This window comes from Quercus robur, chromosome 6, assembly GCF_932294415.1.
Source record: "Quercus robur chromosome 6, dhQueRobu3.1, whole genome shotgun sequence".
Classification (NCBI taxonomy): domain Eukaryota; kingdom Viridiplantae; phylum Streptophyta; class Magnoliopsida; order Fagales; family Fagaceae; genus Quercus; species Quercus robur.
Window position 1 is genome coordinate 14,413,853 of NC_065539.1, and position 17,719 is coordinate 14,431,571.

The 17,719-nt window shown below is 35.0% G+C and overlaps 2 protein-coding genes across 2 annotated transcripts; both read left to right on the plus strand.

The window, feature by feature from the left end:
• The first annotated feature begins 883 nt into the window (after positions 1-883).
• Positions 884-8,047, plus strand: LOC126732907 (peptidyl-prolyl cis-trans isomerase CYP65). Its single transcript, XM_050435969.1, has 11 exons — positions 884-1,246; positions 1,366-1,428; positions 1,526-1,629; positions 4,837-4,928; positions 5,033-5,122; positions 5,372-5,447; positions 5,540-5,910; positions 6,156-6,412; positions 6,547-6,835; positions 7,257-7,370; positions 7,459-8,047. The coding sequence occupies exons 1-11, from the start codon at positions 1,119-1,121 to the stop codon at positions 7,663-7,665; spliced, it is 1,791 nt and encodes a 596-aa protein (XP_050291926.1). The 5' UTR covers positions 884-1,118; the 3' UTR covers positions 7,666-8,047.
• A 6,679-nt stretch (positions 8,048-14,726) lies between these two features.
• LOC126732908 (protein SHORT-ROOT) lies at positions 14,727-17,122 on the plus strand. Its single transcript, XM_050435970.1, has one exon. The coding sequence runs from the start codon at positions 15,416-15,418 to the stop codon at positions 16,868-16,870; it is 1,455 nt and encodes a 484-aa protein (XP_050291927.1). The 5' UTR covers positions 14,727-15,415; the 3' UTR covers positions 16,871-17,122.
• The last annotated feature ends 597 nt before the right edge of the window (positions 17,123-17,719 follow it).

A 17,719-nucleotide genomic window follows, 5' to 3' on the forward strand; every position in this document is an offset into this window, starting at 1 on the left:
CCGTAAGTGTGCCCGCCGTAAGTGTGCTCTTCGTAGACGAGGCATAATTTGCACACAAGCCATACCAAATTGAGTTACAGTTGAACTGGTCTCAACTCCCTTACTCAGAATATTTGGGTCTAGTACTGCAGGAGGTAGCCTAGCCTACTTTAACCAAAAAAGGTCCATTACAATAATCAAATTGTACATCACATGCTAAAAAAAAAAGTAAAAGAAAAGGATATTATCAACAAAAAAAAAAAGCTAAAGAAAAGGGTAACTCCTTTAATTATATTTTATTTGTAAAAGCAGACTAAACAAATAATGTCTTTTACTTACAATATTTCCATGCTTTTACATGAAAGAGACTCTCAATGTCCCAATAGAATCTAATGAATTTGATCAAATTAATATTAACCTTTAGGGATGATAAAAGAGTCTTGCTTCATTTGACCCGTTTTATCCCGATTCTCCCTGTAGGGTTTTTTCTCACCTCAAAGAAGGGTTTATTAAATTGATTTTTTTCCTATAAAAATTGATATATTTTTTTAGAATCAATCAAACTCACAATTAAATGACATTCCCTCAAAGTCTCAAACAGTTGTATAAAACTATAACATCCTTACTGAGGCCTTTTTGAATATATACCATTGTTAATTTCTTTAAAACTTTTTTCCCTCTCCCTGTATGCATGTAAAAATACTTAGTATTCTAAAAAAAAAAACTATAAATAACACTAAACATTTATATAAATTTGATGGATAAATCAGTACCTTATTACTTTTTAAATTTTTTGAACTCTCCCAGACCAGGTGTCAAATTTAGGCCTGTTCATTTTGGATAATTATAAAGGGCGGAAAAGCCCAAAACAACTTAGATTTTGAGGCCCAAATAGATCGGCAGCTTTGATATGGACCGAATTGTCCGAACCGGGGGCACAGTCGGCGAAGGCGGTCTTATGAAAAATCAGAATTCCGATCAAAAGCCAGTGCCTAACGTCAAAGTGATGTTTCAGTTTTAGACATTTTTAAATTCCACTGGATTCGATTCTGCTTGTAGAAACGAGAAACGAAACTCAGAGCGGCTGAGAGAAATAGTAGAAACAAAAAAAAAAAAACCCTAATTACGAAATCGTTTCAATGGGGAAGAAGCAGCACAGCAAAGACCGTATGTTCATAACGAAAACGGAGTGGGCCAACGATTGGGGCGGCGCCAAATCCAAAGAGTCCCGCACCCGCTTCAAACGCCTCCCCTTCTATTGCTGCGGGTACCAACTCTACTCCACTTCTCTCTCTCTCTCTGAAACTCATTCACTATTATTTGAATCTCTCTCTTTCTCTCTCTCAAATCCTAAACATTCTTTTCTTCTTCTTTTGTGCTTCGCAGTCTCACGTTTACGCCTTTCGAAGACCCCGTGTGCACTGCCGATGGCAGCGTCTTCGATATCATGTAAGTTATCTCTTTGATTTATCTTTAGCTCTCCATGTAAAATGGGGTTTACTTTGAAGTAACTTACTTTACTTACTTGATTGTAATTTGGGTGCAGGCATATAGTCCCCTACATTAGAAAGTTTGGGAAGAATCCTGTAACCGGAGCTCCGCTTAAGCAAGAGGAACTTATTCCATTAACTTTCCATAAGAACTCCGATGGTTCGTGCTTTTCTATTACTACAACACTTTTATTAGCTTCAGTTCGAAATGTTTATTAACCCATTTGTGCATTTTGTTATTTGAGAATGTAGTTTGGCTTCTTTAAGTTTAGTACAATCTCGTTAGATTGAGGTTTTAACTTCAATTCGCTAGTTGCGTGCATTAATTACTCGTGTGTGTGCATTCGTATTCAGAAAATTTAGTTGGCATGTATGAATGTTATATTTCCCTGAAGTAGTGGCTTGTAGTGTAATTGGGAAATTTGTGGCTTGTTTTTGTTTCGACAGCTTATCTGATTAGTCTATTGAGGATAGGTTGGAGTGGAAGAAAAGAATACATTTAGATTAGTCTGTTGAGGATCCATAGCCACCCCAAAAGTAAGGTGTTTTTTGTTGTTGTTGTTGTTTTAACCGGTTATCTGCTCCTATCTTAAATGAAATAGATACAGGATGAGTATGTAGATACAGAACAAGTAGCCTATATGTAATCCCCCTCCGTTGTAGGGGGGCGATTTTAAATTAAATACAAAAAATTAAAATGCTTCAATTAAAACTGTAAACTTTTTAAATTACGTCAATTCGTCCCCTATAGTAAGTCACTAGTGACTAAAAGGAATGGAATCTCAAGTGAACTACACCACTAAAATACCATCACATTAACACCCGGTGGTATTTTAGTTTTAGGTTTTTATTTTTAATTTTAAAAGTCATGAAATGATGGCATCTTCATTAAGCCATGTTTATGCCAATATATTACTTACATTTTACATGTGGGATTTTTTATGTCCAAAATAGGTTCTAAGTACAGCTTACACACTAACTGTTATTTTTAGTTGATGGAGATTTACTAAGTGGCCAAATTGTAACAAATTTATTACGATAGGATTAAGATTGAAGTAATTGAAAATTTGAAATTTCAGGTTTAACTTGAAACTAAGGTCAAACTCTAGGATTCTTTTATGTAATTGTCCAAAAAAGAAAGTGTAAATATACATGGAAGATGGGATTCCCTATATGTATTTTCAAGAGCTGCAACATCTCATATAGGCAAATTAGAAAAGAACCAGGATATTCTACCCTTCTATTTGAATGTGTTCTTGGCTTTGTGCTCTGTCAGCAATATTTGACTCTACTTCAGTTACCTTGACTGGGAAGAACAAGGAGCAGCTTGTTCCATATTATCTTGGTGGTTTTTCTTTATTTCTTCTGTGAAAATTTTTGGTGTAGTATATACATAATTGGTAAATAATTGTGATGCAGCACAAGTTCAAAAGGAAATTGGGAGAGGCAATAGACAGAGAGAACAAAAAGATAGGCCTAGGAATCAGCACCAAGTAGGAAAACCTAGGAATCAACACCTAGCTATTAGAGGATTCTATCTTTCTTTCTACCCTCCTACCCTCTTATCCTTCCCTTGGAGAATGATATGGCAATCAAAGGCTCCTCCAAGGGTAGCTTTCTTTTCATGGTCTGCTTCCTTAGGTAAGATTTTAACAACAAATAACCTTTGCAAATGACATGTGCTAGTTCTTGATTGGTGCTATATGTGTAAGAATTGTGGGCAGTCAGTGGATCATCTTCTTCTTCATTGCCCCATTGCTTGTGAGTTGTGGTCGTTGGTGTTTTGTTTGTTTGGAATTCAGTGGGTTATGCCTCAGAAGGTTATTGAGTTGTTTGAGTCTTGGTAGGGTATGTTTGGACGTCATAGAAATATAGAGTTGTGGAGAATTGTGCCTCATTGCTTGTTATGGTATATTTGGCGCGAAAGAAATACTAGAAGCTTTGAGGGATGTGAATGCTCTATGTTAGAGATTAAGTCTTTGTTTTTACACACACTCTCCTTGATTGGAGTGTGGTCTTTTGTCATTTTTCTTGTTCTTCCCTTCCTGTTTTACTTGATCGTTGTAATCTTGGTTATTGATTTTGATGTAGGACACAATTTACTATTTAATTATTGTAATTTATTATTTTTGGTATTTTTATGTAAAAAAACGTTATTTTAGGTTTAAGTGATTTATTTCCTTGTTTTTAGGTGCATTTAATGCTTTTTAGGTCAAATTTGATTCCTATTATGGTTAGGTATCAATTAGGAGTTATTTTAGATTATATTTTCTTGTTTGTCAAGTTTTAAAGAGTCCTTAAATAGGTTCCTAAGTCTGTAAACGTATTTCAGAGTTTATTATCAATAAAAATTCAGACTTGTGTCTATTGTATTCTCTGGTGGATTCCAGACCTATCACCTCGTGGATTCAAGGAACCCCTCGTGGATTTGAGGTTTACTACCAGGAATTAACAGTTTAGTTTCTGTTCCATCAAGAGAGCATTGTGTGTGCTTTCTTTAGGCTTCCGCGACATCAGTTATTGTGTCTTACATCAGATTTATGCCCCCATAGTACATTCCCAATGTACTCGGGTTGGCTGTTTTTCGTTGTTTAATAAAATTTTCGTTACTTATCAAAAAAAAAAAAAAAATCATATATGTCCCTTACATTTACTTGAGCCATTTTTTAGAAAAGCTTCCGTGAAACATCAATAAAGAAAATAAATAAACCATAAACATAATCCCACATAATCCTCAATTATAATAAATTACATCAATGGAAAATTCAAATTAGCAATAATTTTGGTCTCCGCATCAAATTGATTTTTGAAAAAGTTTTTTGTTGTTGTCAACTGGCTTTTTACAAGCAGTTGTTCCTGCTCGATTACTAACCATTGGGCCCTGAGGATTTAGATAAGATGTCTTACAGAACTAGAGCGCAGTTTTGCAATTTGGACTTTGGAGAAAAGAAACCTGGTGAAGAAGTTAATCAGGCCCCTCAGCAACTGCTTGCCTGGTTGAGACCCCTGAGGAAACGGCTGGAGGCTTCATCAAGAAATATCAGTGTACTAAATGAGACAAGAAAAAGGGAAGAAAAGATAAAATTGATCTTTGGAAGAGTATCTATGTTTGGGGTACACTATTAAGTCATGAATATGATAAGTATTGGTATCAAGTGAAACTCTTTCAGGAAAAGTATCAATACGCCAGAACCTGCTTGTTGGCACAAATCTAGTTAATACAATTTTCTAATGGCACTTTCTATGTAATATCATAGATACGAAAACCAAATTTTGTGATGGCTAACATTCTAATTATTGTTATTATTTTTTGTACTAACCTAGCCAATTCTTAAAATAATTCAAAACCTTCTCACATTTATTGCAGGAGAGTTTCAATGCCCTGTGTTGAATAAGGTTTTTACTGAATTTACACACATAGTTGCCGTGAAGACTACAGGAAATGTGTTCTCTTATGAGGTTTGTTTTTCTGCTAAAAACTGTGTTGATAGACTTTCCTAGTTTTCTGTACTTTGTATGCTTCCGTGTTCTTTACACTTCATTTGTTTGTATTTGTTATATAGGCAATTAAAGAATTGAACATCAAGACCAAGAACTGGAAGGAGCTCCTTACTGATGAACCATTTACTAAAGAAGACCTTATAACAATTCAGGTAGTAAATGCTTTGTTATACATCCTGTTTGTTTGTTGAAAGCCCATTACTGGTTTTCGTTTAATATTTTTGTAGATGTTCCTATACTTGTACATAGTTTTCTGTTTTCTTTTTGCTGCTTGTAAATAATGTAAATATTTTCGTTGCCTACTCATTTTTTTGATGGAGTAGTTTTTTCTTAGTATAATTTTTCTTACCTATCAAATTTTTTTTTGTAGATGTTCTTATTATTGTTTCTATGCTTTACAGAATCCTAATGCATTAGACAGCAAGGTTCTCCTGGATTTTGATCATGTTAAAAACAGTTTGAAAATTGATGATGAAGGTCAGTTTAGCCTCCTTGTATAGGGTCATTTGATTTCTGGATTTTTTTTTTGGGTCATTTGGGATTTTGACCTCTTCATTTCCTTTTCCCAGAACTAAATAAAATGAGCTCAGATCCAACTTATAATATAAATGTTACTGGGGATATCAAGCAGATGCTGGAGGAGCTTGGAACTGAAAAGGGAAAGCAAGCTGCACTGCTTGGGGGAGGTGGCAGCAAGGCACAAAATGAAAGGGCTGCTGCACTTGCTGCAATTTTAGCTGCAAGGTCAAACATTAAAGAAGATTCTAAATCAGATTCAAATGGGGAGGTTAGGCCTCAGGCTTACAGTATTGTAGATGCTGCATCTGCTTCAGTACATGGAAGAAGTGCCGCTGCTGCAAAATCTACATCAAGTGATAAAACTGCTGCTCGGATAGCTATGCACATGGCTGGTGAGAGGGCACCTGTGAATGCAAAGATGGTTAGTTTTCCTACATTAAAACCTCATTTATTCAAAGCAGTAAATTTTGGAGCTCCATCCCAATGATTAATTTGAAATTATATATTAGAGAAGAATTCTAAGAAATTAAAATTTTTTGGTGTATATTAGTTGGCCTTCCCACTCCAAAAGTGTATTATTTATTTGGTTAAACTGATATTTGTATTTGCCTAGGAATTTAATTTGCCAAATGCTCTCATCAGTTCTAATAGTAGTTTTTATTTCAGGTGAAGAGCCGTTTTACTACAGGTGCTGCTTCACGATCCTTCACTTCTACCTCTTTTGATCCCATCACCAAAAATGAATTTGAATATATCAAAGTTGAGAAAAATCCAAAGAAGAAAGGATATGTTCAGCTGCATACAACACATGGTGATTTGAATATTGAGCTGCACTGTGATATTACTCCCAGGGCATGTGAGAACTTCATCACTCTCTGTGAACGTGGCTATTATAATGGAGTAGCTTTTCATAGAAACATTCGGTATAGTCACAACTTGCCTTAATATTTATTCATTGTATTCGATTTCCTGCTTAGACTTAAAATAAAAATAATAAAATCCTGCTTAGTTTAATGGTATCACTGATTTGAAGAGGTATATTATTTAATTTATGTAGGAATTTTATGATTCAAGGTGGTGATCCTACTGGTACGGGAAAAGGAGGTGAATCTATATGGGGAAAGCCTTTTAAAGATGAAGTGAACTCCAAGTTGCTTCACGCTGGAAGGGGTGTTGTTAGTATGGCAAACAGTGGCCCCCACACAAATGGTTCCCAGTTTTTCATCCTTTACAAGTCTGCAAATCATTTAAACTTTAAACATACAGTTTTTGGTGGAGTTGTTGGTGGGTTGACTACTCTAGCAACAATGGAAAAGGTTCCGGTTGATGATGATGACCGACCTCTGGTGAGTTATTAAGTATTCTAATGATTTATTGCATTTTTAACTCCTTTTTATGCTTAATGTGGTGTGAATTAAGTACCATTATGTATAGAAAGCGAGTTGGTATACTCTCTTCATAGTTTTGTTATGACGAGTACCATGCTGTTTTCTGTATGGAGTTTGTGCTATAGAAGCTGTGTATAGAAAGCAATGATGTCATGCTATGGTTGTACCAATAATTCTACTAACATATAAGATCAGGAAAGTTCAGGTCCAAAACTAGTTTCAGCTTACCATAAGCTACATCAAAACATCATATTTGGTGATTTTCAATCTTCTAAATTAAATATAAAACTCATTTTGGTTTAGTGAATCCATTTGCTCTGATCCTGATGCTTCCTTACCTATCTAGTTCATGAGAATTTGCAACTACTCTCTTGTGCAGGAGGAGATTAAGATTACTGGTGTAACAGTATTCGTCAATCCTTACTCAGAACCCGATGAAGAAGAAGAGGAAGAGAAGGCTAAAGATGAGAAGAATGTTGAGGATGAAGAAAATGTTAGTTTCTGGTCCCTTTACTTTCAGAGCACTTGAATTTTTCATCTTTTATTTTTATGTTCTAATAATATTTGTTTTTTTGGTCCAGGAAAAAATTGGGTCGTGGTATAGCAATCCAGGTACGGGAACAACGAATTCTGGAGCTGGTTGTGGTGGTGTTGGAAAGTACTTAAAATCAAGAAATGCTCAAGCTGAATCTGTTGCTGTTGACACTAGTGTAACAGCAATTTCTGTAGCAAAGAAAAGGAAGTTGGGAGCCTCAACAGCAGAATTCAAAGATTTTTCTGCTTGGTAATAATTCCCAATCTTGTACCATATGTAAAAAAGAAAAAACAAAAGGCTCTGGAGGTTTGGTCATTGGTGTAGGCCAGCTTTATGACAGTTCTTTTTGAGGTCACAAAAGTGAAGACAGACAGAAAGGGGACAGCACTGCACTTGAATTTTTTTTTAGGCTGTATGTAACAATGAGATGCATGCAATCAGAAATATTTTTTTAGCTCTCTTTAGATTAAAATGCAGATTTTGTCAAAAAAGTGATCTCTCTCTCTCCTGTGAGTCACTAGTAGGTAGCTGCCTTTAACTGTTGATGTTTACGATCTGATGTTGAAGCATCATAAACTCATTATTGGCGTCCGACATCTTATTGTTTTAAATTTATATCTTCAGAATTCTAATCACGAGTGCAAGTTGACATTCCAATTTATTTACTATCAGAACTAAGTAGAAGTAATATCAGAACTAAGTATTAAAGTGGCCTAACGGTTTTTCAAAAGCTCATATTGCAGGAACTTTAAACCCCAATGGCTACATCCTTCAGAAGATTATAGCTTCTTGATTTGGGTGACTAATGAGTGCCATTATAGTCAGTTGATATTCTTAAGAATCTAAGGTGTGAGGTTTGCCTCTAGGTTCTTTCTCCCAATATGTGGGGATCGATGAAGGGACTAATATATTCCGTCCACTTTATCCTCTACCCTTTTCTCCTTTCATCTCCCCATGTACAAAACTTACAATCTCTTTGAATTCCAGCATAAGATACCTAAATGAGTGATACGATCTTGGCAACATCTGGGTTGAGTGATTGGCCCACTTTTTGCTTTTGTTAAGAAGGCCGGTGCCAAATTTCGAACTTTGTAAGCTTTATTTCCACCTTGAATGTATCAAAGCCTGTAAAAGTTTGAATCTATATCTTAAAGGGAAACCTTAACAAGCACCCCACACCAAGGGAAACCTTAACAAGCACCGTAGGGTGCTTGTTAAGGTTTCCCTAACATGGGTCTTATGTAATAAAAAATGAAATAAATGAGAGAAAAAGACATAAAAGTACTTATGAAACTGAAAAAAATGGCATAAAACTATAAAAAAAGGCAACAATTACTTAAAAAAAGTCAAAAAAGTTGTTGTTTATGGGCACCTTACGGTGCCTGTTAACACAAACCTATTTTGAATTATGATTTCTAACATGGCATAACTTTATGTTTATACCCTCTCCTCTCATCTCCTCTCAAGTTTTCATATCTTCTTCATTCATGTGTAACTAAAATAATTTCAACTTTAGCATGGGAGAGTTTCTAACTTCATACATATTGTGTGGGCCAAAAGGTGAGTTAAAGGAGATTGAGCCTAGGCTAGAGTCTAGGAAGGCCTAACTAAATATTCATATAGAATGCCTAGGTTTAAATAGTCCAAAGAAGGAATTAGTCCAAGGAAGGAACCAAGGAGGACGGAGAACTGTTGAACCATACCAAGAATGTTGGCCGAGAAAAGTAGCAGTAACCAATCCGAACAAAAGTTGGAAGAAGCTTCCTGACAAAACCACCGTTCCCTCCATATTAAATGCTTTGCACCAACCAAGCATGTCGCATTAATGATTGAATGACATCCTATATATAAGGATTTAATCCAGAAGAAAAGAGAAAAAGAGAGAGACCCTGTGTAATATTGAATAGAGCTTAGACTTATATTCTCATCTTAGAACAAACATTCCTCAAACATTTTGATCGAGTAAAGTGAAATAAACAAGAAATTATCATATCTTATATAAGTTTTGCTTGTGTTGTTGTTTTTTCAATTCTCTACATTGAAACATTGTTTAGCCCAATCCATTAATCAGGGTCTTTGGTTTTTGACCCATACACATACTTAAGGAGCAATTTACAAGATTCTATATTTACACCGCTAATAGGGTTTGGATATATGTATTATTTTTGCCGCACCCAGAAATGGCTCTAGGATTGTCGTTGCCTCTTTGGTGAGGGAAGAAGGGAGTGATATGGTAATGTCTACCTCATGCTGTACAATGCTTTTATGGAAGGAAAGGTAAACTTAATTTAAAACCTTTGATATCACATGATCACATCACTTTTTTTTTTTCTCAACAATATTACATACAACTATTTTCATAATATTTGAAATGACGGATTGTATAATTAGTGCAATATTACTTAACACATTATTAACATTATTTTTATTGTACACCATTCATTATATGCGACATCTATAATTATGAAAAAAAGTAATAAAATTTATTGTATGTCTAAACTCATTGTATTTTTTTTTTCTCCATAAAATTTTACTAGAATTCACTCACTCTTCCTAGATATATTGCTTGCACGTGCAAACCAACACGAACTCTAATAAATGGCAACCTTAATTGGTGAATATAACAAGCTAAACATATTGATAAGAAACGATCCCAAAAGCGTGACATTGACAAGAAATGATAGACCATTTTAAAATTGAGTTGTCTCCATTAGTCAACAGACAAATTTCAGGTTCCCACAGGCTTTTGATCTTTATTGCGGGAGCAAATTTGTTCAGTCGTCACACCATTGCAATTATAGAGCAATTTGGCTTAACTACTCTCAAATCTTTATTAGTCTTTCCTCTTAACCCCACAAGTAGGACCAGAACAAATCTCATCAACGCAAATAAAAATTTGCAAGATAAAGAGAAAGCGACTACTGTTACGTAACCAATGACCACTTCTTTACGCATTTCTTTGGAGGAAACCCACGTTACTGGTTGATAGCAATGCATGGACAAAGTCTACTCGAATTATTTTGTGCCATTTCTCTAATATGCTACCATTGGAGTTGGTCAAAAATGCGTAGAGGGTATGGTTAACTTGACTAACTTCACTAGGAAGAAGAAGATATCAAGAGGCCACGCGGAAAGCATGGTTATGTGGACAAAATTAGTTCTTAACTCTTAATCTGCTTTAGTTTTTTTAATCAAAATTATAATATTATCTACTAAGGGTCTTTGTCTGGTGCTAAAGGTCATTGTTGCAAAGCTGTGTATGAGTTTTAAAGAATAGTCATTTCATATAAAAAGTGTGGGACTGTATTCAAAGTTTCAAACCGCACTCCTCTAAGGATTTAACTTAAATAGGATCAAAACTCGATAAATATTATCTAATTAAACTGGAACCATACGACCATGTTTTGAGTTTCAAGATACACAGTAATTGGGAAAAGTACGTGAAACTATACTCTAGATATGGACCCGGCCGGAAGTACGACATAAATCCTATGGATGAGGGCAAAAAGGAAGAATCGCCACTCAATTTTGAATGGACCAAGAATTCTTTCTATTCCATATAGACAAAATACCAACTTTTCATAATCAAGTTTATGTAATTCTTTTAATTTCAAAAAAAAAGTTTATGTAGAAATTCTCAACCCAAAAAAGAAAAAGAAAAAATTATGTAGGAAGTTATGGTTTGAGAATGGGCGCTACCCATTCTAGTTTGGTTCAAAAAAATGGCCCTTACTTGTGTTTATTAGTCACATAGAAGTAAATTAAAAAAAAAAAAAAAAATGAAAACCATATATCCTATTCATACAACTTTATAGAAAAATTAAATTCGAAAGAGCAAATGCAATACTGAGACTCTATTTGTTTTGATGTTAAATGTCGTGTCGAAATGTGTTTTCAATTTAAAGCAATTTATGGGAAATTGTTTCTTTTTAAATGTTGGGTTTTATTTTTTGAAATCCTTTGAAAAACATTTTTTTGGTATTTAGCTTATACAAAATATCACAATTTTATATAGATACTAAAAAAAAAACTCAAAAATTGCTACTTTAAAATATTAATACAAAACAACCAACCAACCTAAAAAATAATAACAATAAATATATATATATATTTTAAATTACACACACATATATATAATCACAATAAAATAAGAATACAAAACCAATATTAACTAAACTTATCAAAAATAAAAGCTATTAGTTAAACACTAAAACCAATTACCCACACAACCCATTTGTTTTTATTATAGCTAGGACCTAACTTCCCTTTTACTTTATTTTGAGAAGTTTTGTGTAATTTTTAAAAGTTAGGGGCAATTCCTCAAAATTTGAAGGCATATTATGGTCATTTTATTTTGAAGGTTTTAGGAGGAATTATCGTCAATTTGATGATTGTTTTTTGGAAGTAGTTTTTTTGTGGCTTTAGGGGTTATTAAGTAATTAATGTTAGTAGTTTTGAAGTAAATTAGGTCATTTTGAAGATTTTATGAGTATTTTTTTTCAATTTAGAGGTTTTGAATCTTTTGATGGTATTTCAATTATTTTGAAGGTTTGGGGATATTTTTGTCATTTTAGAAAATTGGGGGTATGTTTGTCATTTTGAAGGTTTATGTTTGGGTATTTTTGGTCGTTTCAAATTTTTTAAGGATATTTCGGTCATTTTGAATGTTTCGAGCTTATTTTGGAAATTTTATGACATTTATTTCTTTTTTGAGATTTTAAAGATCTTTTAGTCGTTTTGAAGGTTTTGAGGGTATATTGGTTGTTTTGAAGGTTTTATGGTGGAATTTTGGAGGTTTTGAAGTTTATTTTTTGCTAAAATATTGGCTTTGACCTTAAATTTTATAAGAACTTCAGTTTTGCCCCTAAACTTTAAGAAGTTCATTTCTCGTCCCAAAACTTTTGTAACTGTTTTACTTTGTGTCATTTCATATGTCAGTTAGTTATTATCCTACCTAGTCTATTGGAAAGTTGATATGGTATTTTTTTTAAGGATTAAGTGATCTAACTTGGATTTATTTTATTTGATTTTAAATAAGACTAAACACATGGTATCTAATGCTTGATTAGACGTATAAATAAACCTTAGAGAATGATGAAAGTAACACTCACTCATTGAAATTCCCAAATTTCATGACTGAACAAAACCTAATTTAGGAAATCCTATTCAAATAGAAGACCACTTGAGAGTTGCTGATATGAGGATCTATTGAGATGTTAATGCTAAGTGCGAGGTTTCTATTGTTCAATTGTTCAATTTGGGAATTTCATTGAGTGTGTGTGTGTGTATGTGTGGGGGGGGGGGGGGGGGGGGTGGGGTTTATTTTGTCATTCTCAAAGGTTTATCCTCACATGTGACCAACATTGAATGCCACATCTTCGATCCTATTTTAGAAAAGTTAAATCAATCCATGTCTGAACTTAATGATATATATACACTACATCAACTTTCTATCAGGCCATGTAAGATAAAAATTAATGAGCATGGATCAAAGAACACAAAGTAGAATAGTTGCAAAAGTTTAGAGACAACAAATAAACTTTTCAAAATTTAAGGACAAAACTAAATATAAATATCTTGTGAAGCTTAGGGACAAAAATAGTAATATTTTAGCAAAGTCAGACCTTTGAATTAGCTGGTCTCCCAAAATTTATAAATTTAGGAACTCAAATATGTTCCATCGATGACAACTTTTACAAGCATTTGGTTAATAACTACTTGTAGAGCCTATCCCAATATTTAACAAAGAAATATAATACTAACCGAAAAGTTAGCTCTCCAATAAGAGGTCCTGGGAAGAGAAGGCATACAGGGCCACTGTTGTTTTTAATTAGTGATCTAATGGTGTAAACGGCAAACGCGTGGACGAGTTCCACTGAAGTAAGTTTGTGCTAGTCAAATTTCATTTTTCTTTCTGATATGGCAAACCACGGTAGGGCCATTGTACCTTATGTCAAGGTGTGCTTTGTTTCCATGCGTAGCAGAAATCAACAAACCGAAATGATAAGTATTCTCTGCCTGGCTCAGCTAGCTCGCCAGTAAATTCTCAATTCTTAATATTCTTCTTCAAATAGGATTTAACTAAGCACAATTGTAGTCGGTCTAGGAACTTGATTAAGTTGCCATCACCATCCCATTCCAAAACAAAAAATTTCTATTATGGTTAAAGACACTGACATTTCATCTATATTCTAGTTAAAATAATCCTGAAAACGAAATGTAAGGGAAAATGTGGGCCTCTGAAATCCATAAAACATCCCTTAATTTAGACTTTTAATGTATTTGTCTTGTTTCGTTCAGTTAAGCAATTCACATCACAGAAAGGCTGTTATTTATTTATGATTTTCAATTCCTTCATATGCTGCTGTATAGTTTAGCAAGTGGGAAAGAATATTTCTTTCGAATAATTCTTGGGAATGGAGTGACCAAAGTCACCAAACTGCCCTTCTCTCAGGGCAATCCATGACTGTTGGATGTACTTGGATTGGAAGATGGGAAATACACTCTGTGCTTCTGTTCTGTCTGCAATTAAATGATGGCTTCCGAGAAAACTACCTTGAAGCAACATCTCTACAGGGGACAGAGAGCACTAAGATGGAATTTTCTTAATGATTGATGAACAAAACACCAAGAACAACAACAAATCCAAAAATTTTCAATCAAACAAAGTTTGTTCGTTATCAAACATGACAAAACAAATAATCCAGGGCTTTCACACAATTATACACATTTTAGCATGTGTACATACCAACGGCCATCCGACCAAACCATTTAATAATTTAGAACATTGGTCCAAAAAAACAAAATATTGAGGAGAAGCTGACGACATTTATATTATAGTTGGTCCAAACTCAGGATTGACTACAATGAAATTGAGAAATTGGAAATTCATCAAGTAATTGGGCTTGGAGCACAATCATTGTGAGCCAACTTGGTAGCTAGGAAGATAACATAAAAGAAGTCGGTCGAGTGGATACCAAGGTTTTGGGATTGTGACATGGAGGAGAGCTATAGACTATAGTCAAGCTATATATGTAGTAGAGAGAAGGCCTAATTAACCTTGGTGGTGTGGAAATGAGATTACAATAAACTATATATCATATGGAAGTAGATAAATAAAAAAAACAAAAGGCATGCCCTTGATTTTGGGGAAGAGCACATATTGGTATTTGGATACAGCATTATTCTATGACATTTTCATGTATATGGGATCATATAATAGAATAGAATAGTAAAAGTTAAAGGGAAGGGTGGGAATTTTGGCAGAGTTTGGAGAAGGATTAGGAGGCAAGGAATGTAAGTGGGTTGTGGCTAGGAGTGATGGTGCGTTTGTGATGATGATGCACGCCGGCAGCTTTATTCATGTCTCTCTCTCTCTCTCTCTCTCTCTCTCCCTCTCCCAAAAACCCAGTTGGCACGCCTGCTCCCACTAAAAAGCTTTGTAACTCTCTCTCTCTCTTTCTCAAAGAATGAAAAGCTAAAATCCACTAACCCATTTGGTGATCTCGACCTTGTTAACTTTTTCTCCAACTTTTTTTTTTCATCTTTTGTCAGACAATTCTAATTCTATAACACCAGCCAGTCCACGCCGACCATCCAAGTTTTAACAGGAAGACCTATTTCAGTCAATCCCCCTATGAATTTGTCTAAAAAATATACCACATAAAGAATAACCTAAGCTAGAAAAAGAGACTAAACCCAAACCCCAACCCCACTCTCATTATTCTTTCATCGGTTACACCAAAAGAAAGCAAAATATCAACCCACTTAGATTCCCCCCTAAATATGTTTTTGAAATTAAATCTCAGCTAAACTCCAACTTAAAGATCCTTCTTTTAATCATTCATATATATATATATATATATATATATATATTTCCGTATTCCAGTTCCACTCCACTACTACTGTTTAAAAAACATCAAACACCCATCATCTCATTTCTATTCCACCCAAACACAAAAACTGAACTCACAGTTTATTGATGTGGGTCTCTGTGGGTTTAAATGGATACCTTGTTTAGGCTAGTCAGTCTTCAATCTGATCAATCTTTCAACTCAAGTAGAACATCAAGCAGCTCTAGATCCTCCAGACAAAACCATCACTACCCACAAGAAGACGAAGAATGCTTCAACTTTTTCATGGATGAAGAAGACTTTTCCTCGTCTTCTTCTAAACACTACTATCCTTATCATCAACAACAACAACCCAATCCTTCAACCACTACCACCCCTACTCTCACTCCCACCACCACCACAAACACAAACATTAGTACCCCAACTGACTTCGATTTCAACTTCGAATTCTCATCAAACTGGGCACCCGAAGCTCTCCTCGAAACCGCTCGAGCCATTGCTGACAAGAACAGCAATCGTGTCCAACAGCTCATGTGGATGCTCAACGAGCTCAGCTCTCCTTATGGTGACACCGATCAAAAGCTCGCTTCTTATTTCCTCCAAGCCTTGTTTAGTCGCATGACTGACTCTGGTGAGCGTTGTTATCGAACTCTTGCTTCCGCTTCTGACAAAACCTGTTCCTTCGAGTCAACTAGAAAAACGGTTTTGAAGTTCCAAGAAGTCAGCCCTTGGACCACTTTCGGACATGTAGCTTGTAATGGTGCAATCTTGGAAGCTCTAGAAGGTGAGCCTAAGTTACACATAGTTGATTTTAGCAACACATATTGTACCCAATGGCCTACTTTGCTTGAAGCCTTAGCTACACGCACTGATGAAACCCCACACCTCCGTCTCACCACAGTGGTAGCCACCAAATCAGGTGGTGTAGCCGCTGTACAAAAAGTAATGAAAGAGATTGGTAACAGAATGGAAAAGTTCGCTAGACTTATGGGTGTGCCTTTCAAATTCAATGTCATTCACCATGTTGGTGATCTTTCCGAGTTTAACTTAGCTTCTGAACTAGACATCAAAGACGATGAAGCTTTAGCAATCAACTGTGTCAACACGTTACACTCCACCACAGCCGTTGACAACCGCCGTGATTATCTAATATCAAACTTTCGAAGATTACAGCCAAGGATAATTACAGTGGTGGAAGAAGAAGCTGATCTTGATGTTGGGGTTGATGGGGTGGAGTTTGTGAAAGGGTTTGAAGAGTGTTTGAGATGGTTTAGGGTTTACTTGGAGGCTTTGGAGGAGAGCTTTTCAAAAACCAGCAACGAGCGCTTGATGCTCGAGCGAGGTGCTGGTCGAGCCATCGTGGACTTAGTGGCTTGTGCTCCATCAGAGTCGATCGAGAGGCGTGAGTCAGCGGCTAGATGGACTCGGAGATTGCATGTAAGTGGGTTCAGTCCAATTTCGTTCAGTGATGAAGTTTGTGATGATGTGAGAGCTTTGTTGAGGAGGTACAAGGAAGGTTGGTCAATGACACAGTGCTCCGATGCCGGAATATTCTTGGCGTGGAAGGATCAGCCGGTGGTGTGGGCCAGTGCATGGAGGCCTTGACAACTATGGCGGTGCGTACCTTCTTTACACGCTTTGGGTTTGGGGTTGGTCCACACGTGTAATAACTTTTTTCTTTTTCTTTTTTTTTTTTTTTTTTTTTGGTTTTTTTTTTTTTTTTTTTTTTTTTTGGGTGAGTGCATGGGTTGGAGTTTGTGGATGATTTGTTTTGAAAAAAAAAAAAAAAAAGGAGGAAAGACTGATATGAGGGATTTGCTTGATTTGAATATAAATGAAGTAAACTGATTTTCGTTACTCTGTTTTGTTAGTACATTTTACACTTTTTCTCATTTCTTGTGTGTTTTTCTTTAGATGAACTCATTTTAATTTTTATATTTTTCGTATTGATAAGTTGTAATTAGAAAGCCAAAAAAGGGATTTTGAAAAAAAATGATACTTATGTCAAATAAGCTCATTTTACATGTGATTAAAAAAAAAGGGTTTTGTTTTTCCTTTTATTTTGTCTTTTATGGGGAAAAATTGTTTCTTAAAAGTCCAAATTAACTAAACTTTATTCCACTAGACTCATAGTTATCTAGGTATTTAAATCTAGAACTTCCCGTGTAATTAAGGGAGATGTTACTTGATCATGTGTAATTTAAGATGTGCAAGAACTAGAAATTCAATTAGGATTGTCGGCATGGGGTTGATTAATAGTAACATTATATAAAGATGGATATGGTCCAACTTTGACAATATATATGGCCTGCACACTTGTCCCTACGCTTAAGCTACAATTAAGAATGAAGCACGTCTTATATTACTTGGAAAAAAAAGCATCCTTCATTTTCTTAATTTAGATGAATGGTGGTTAATTATAAAGCCTATAAAATTTGAAGATTAGTATAGACA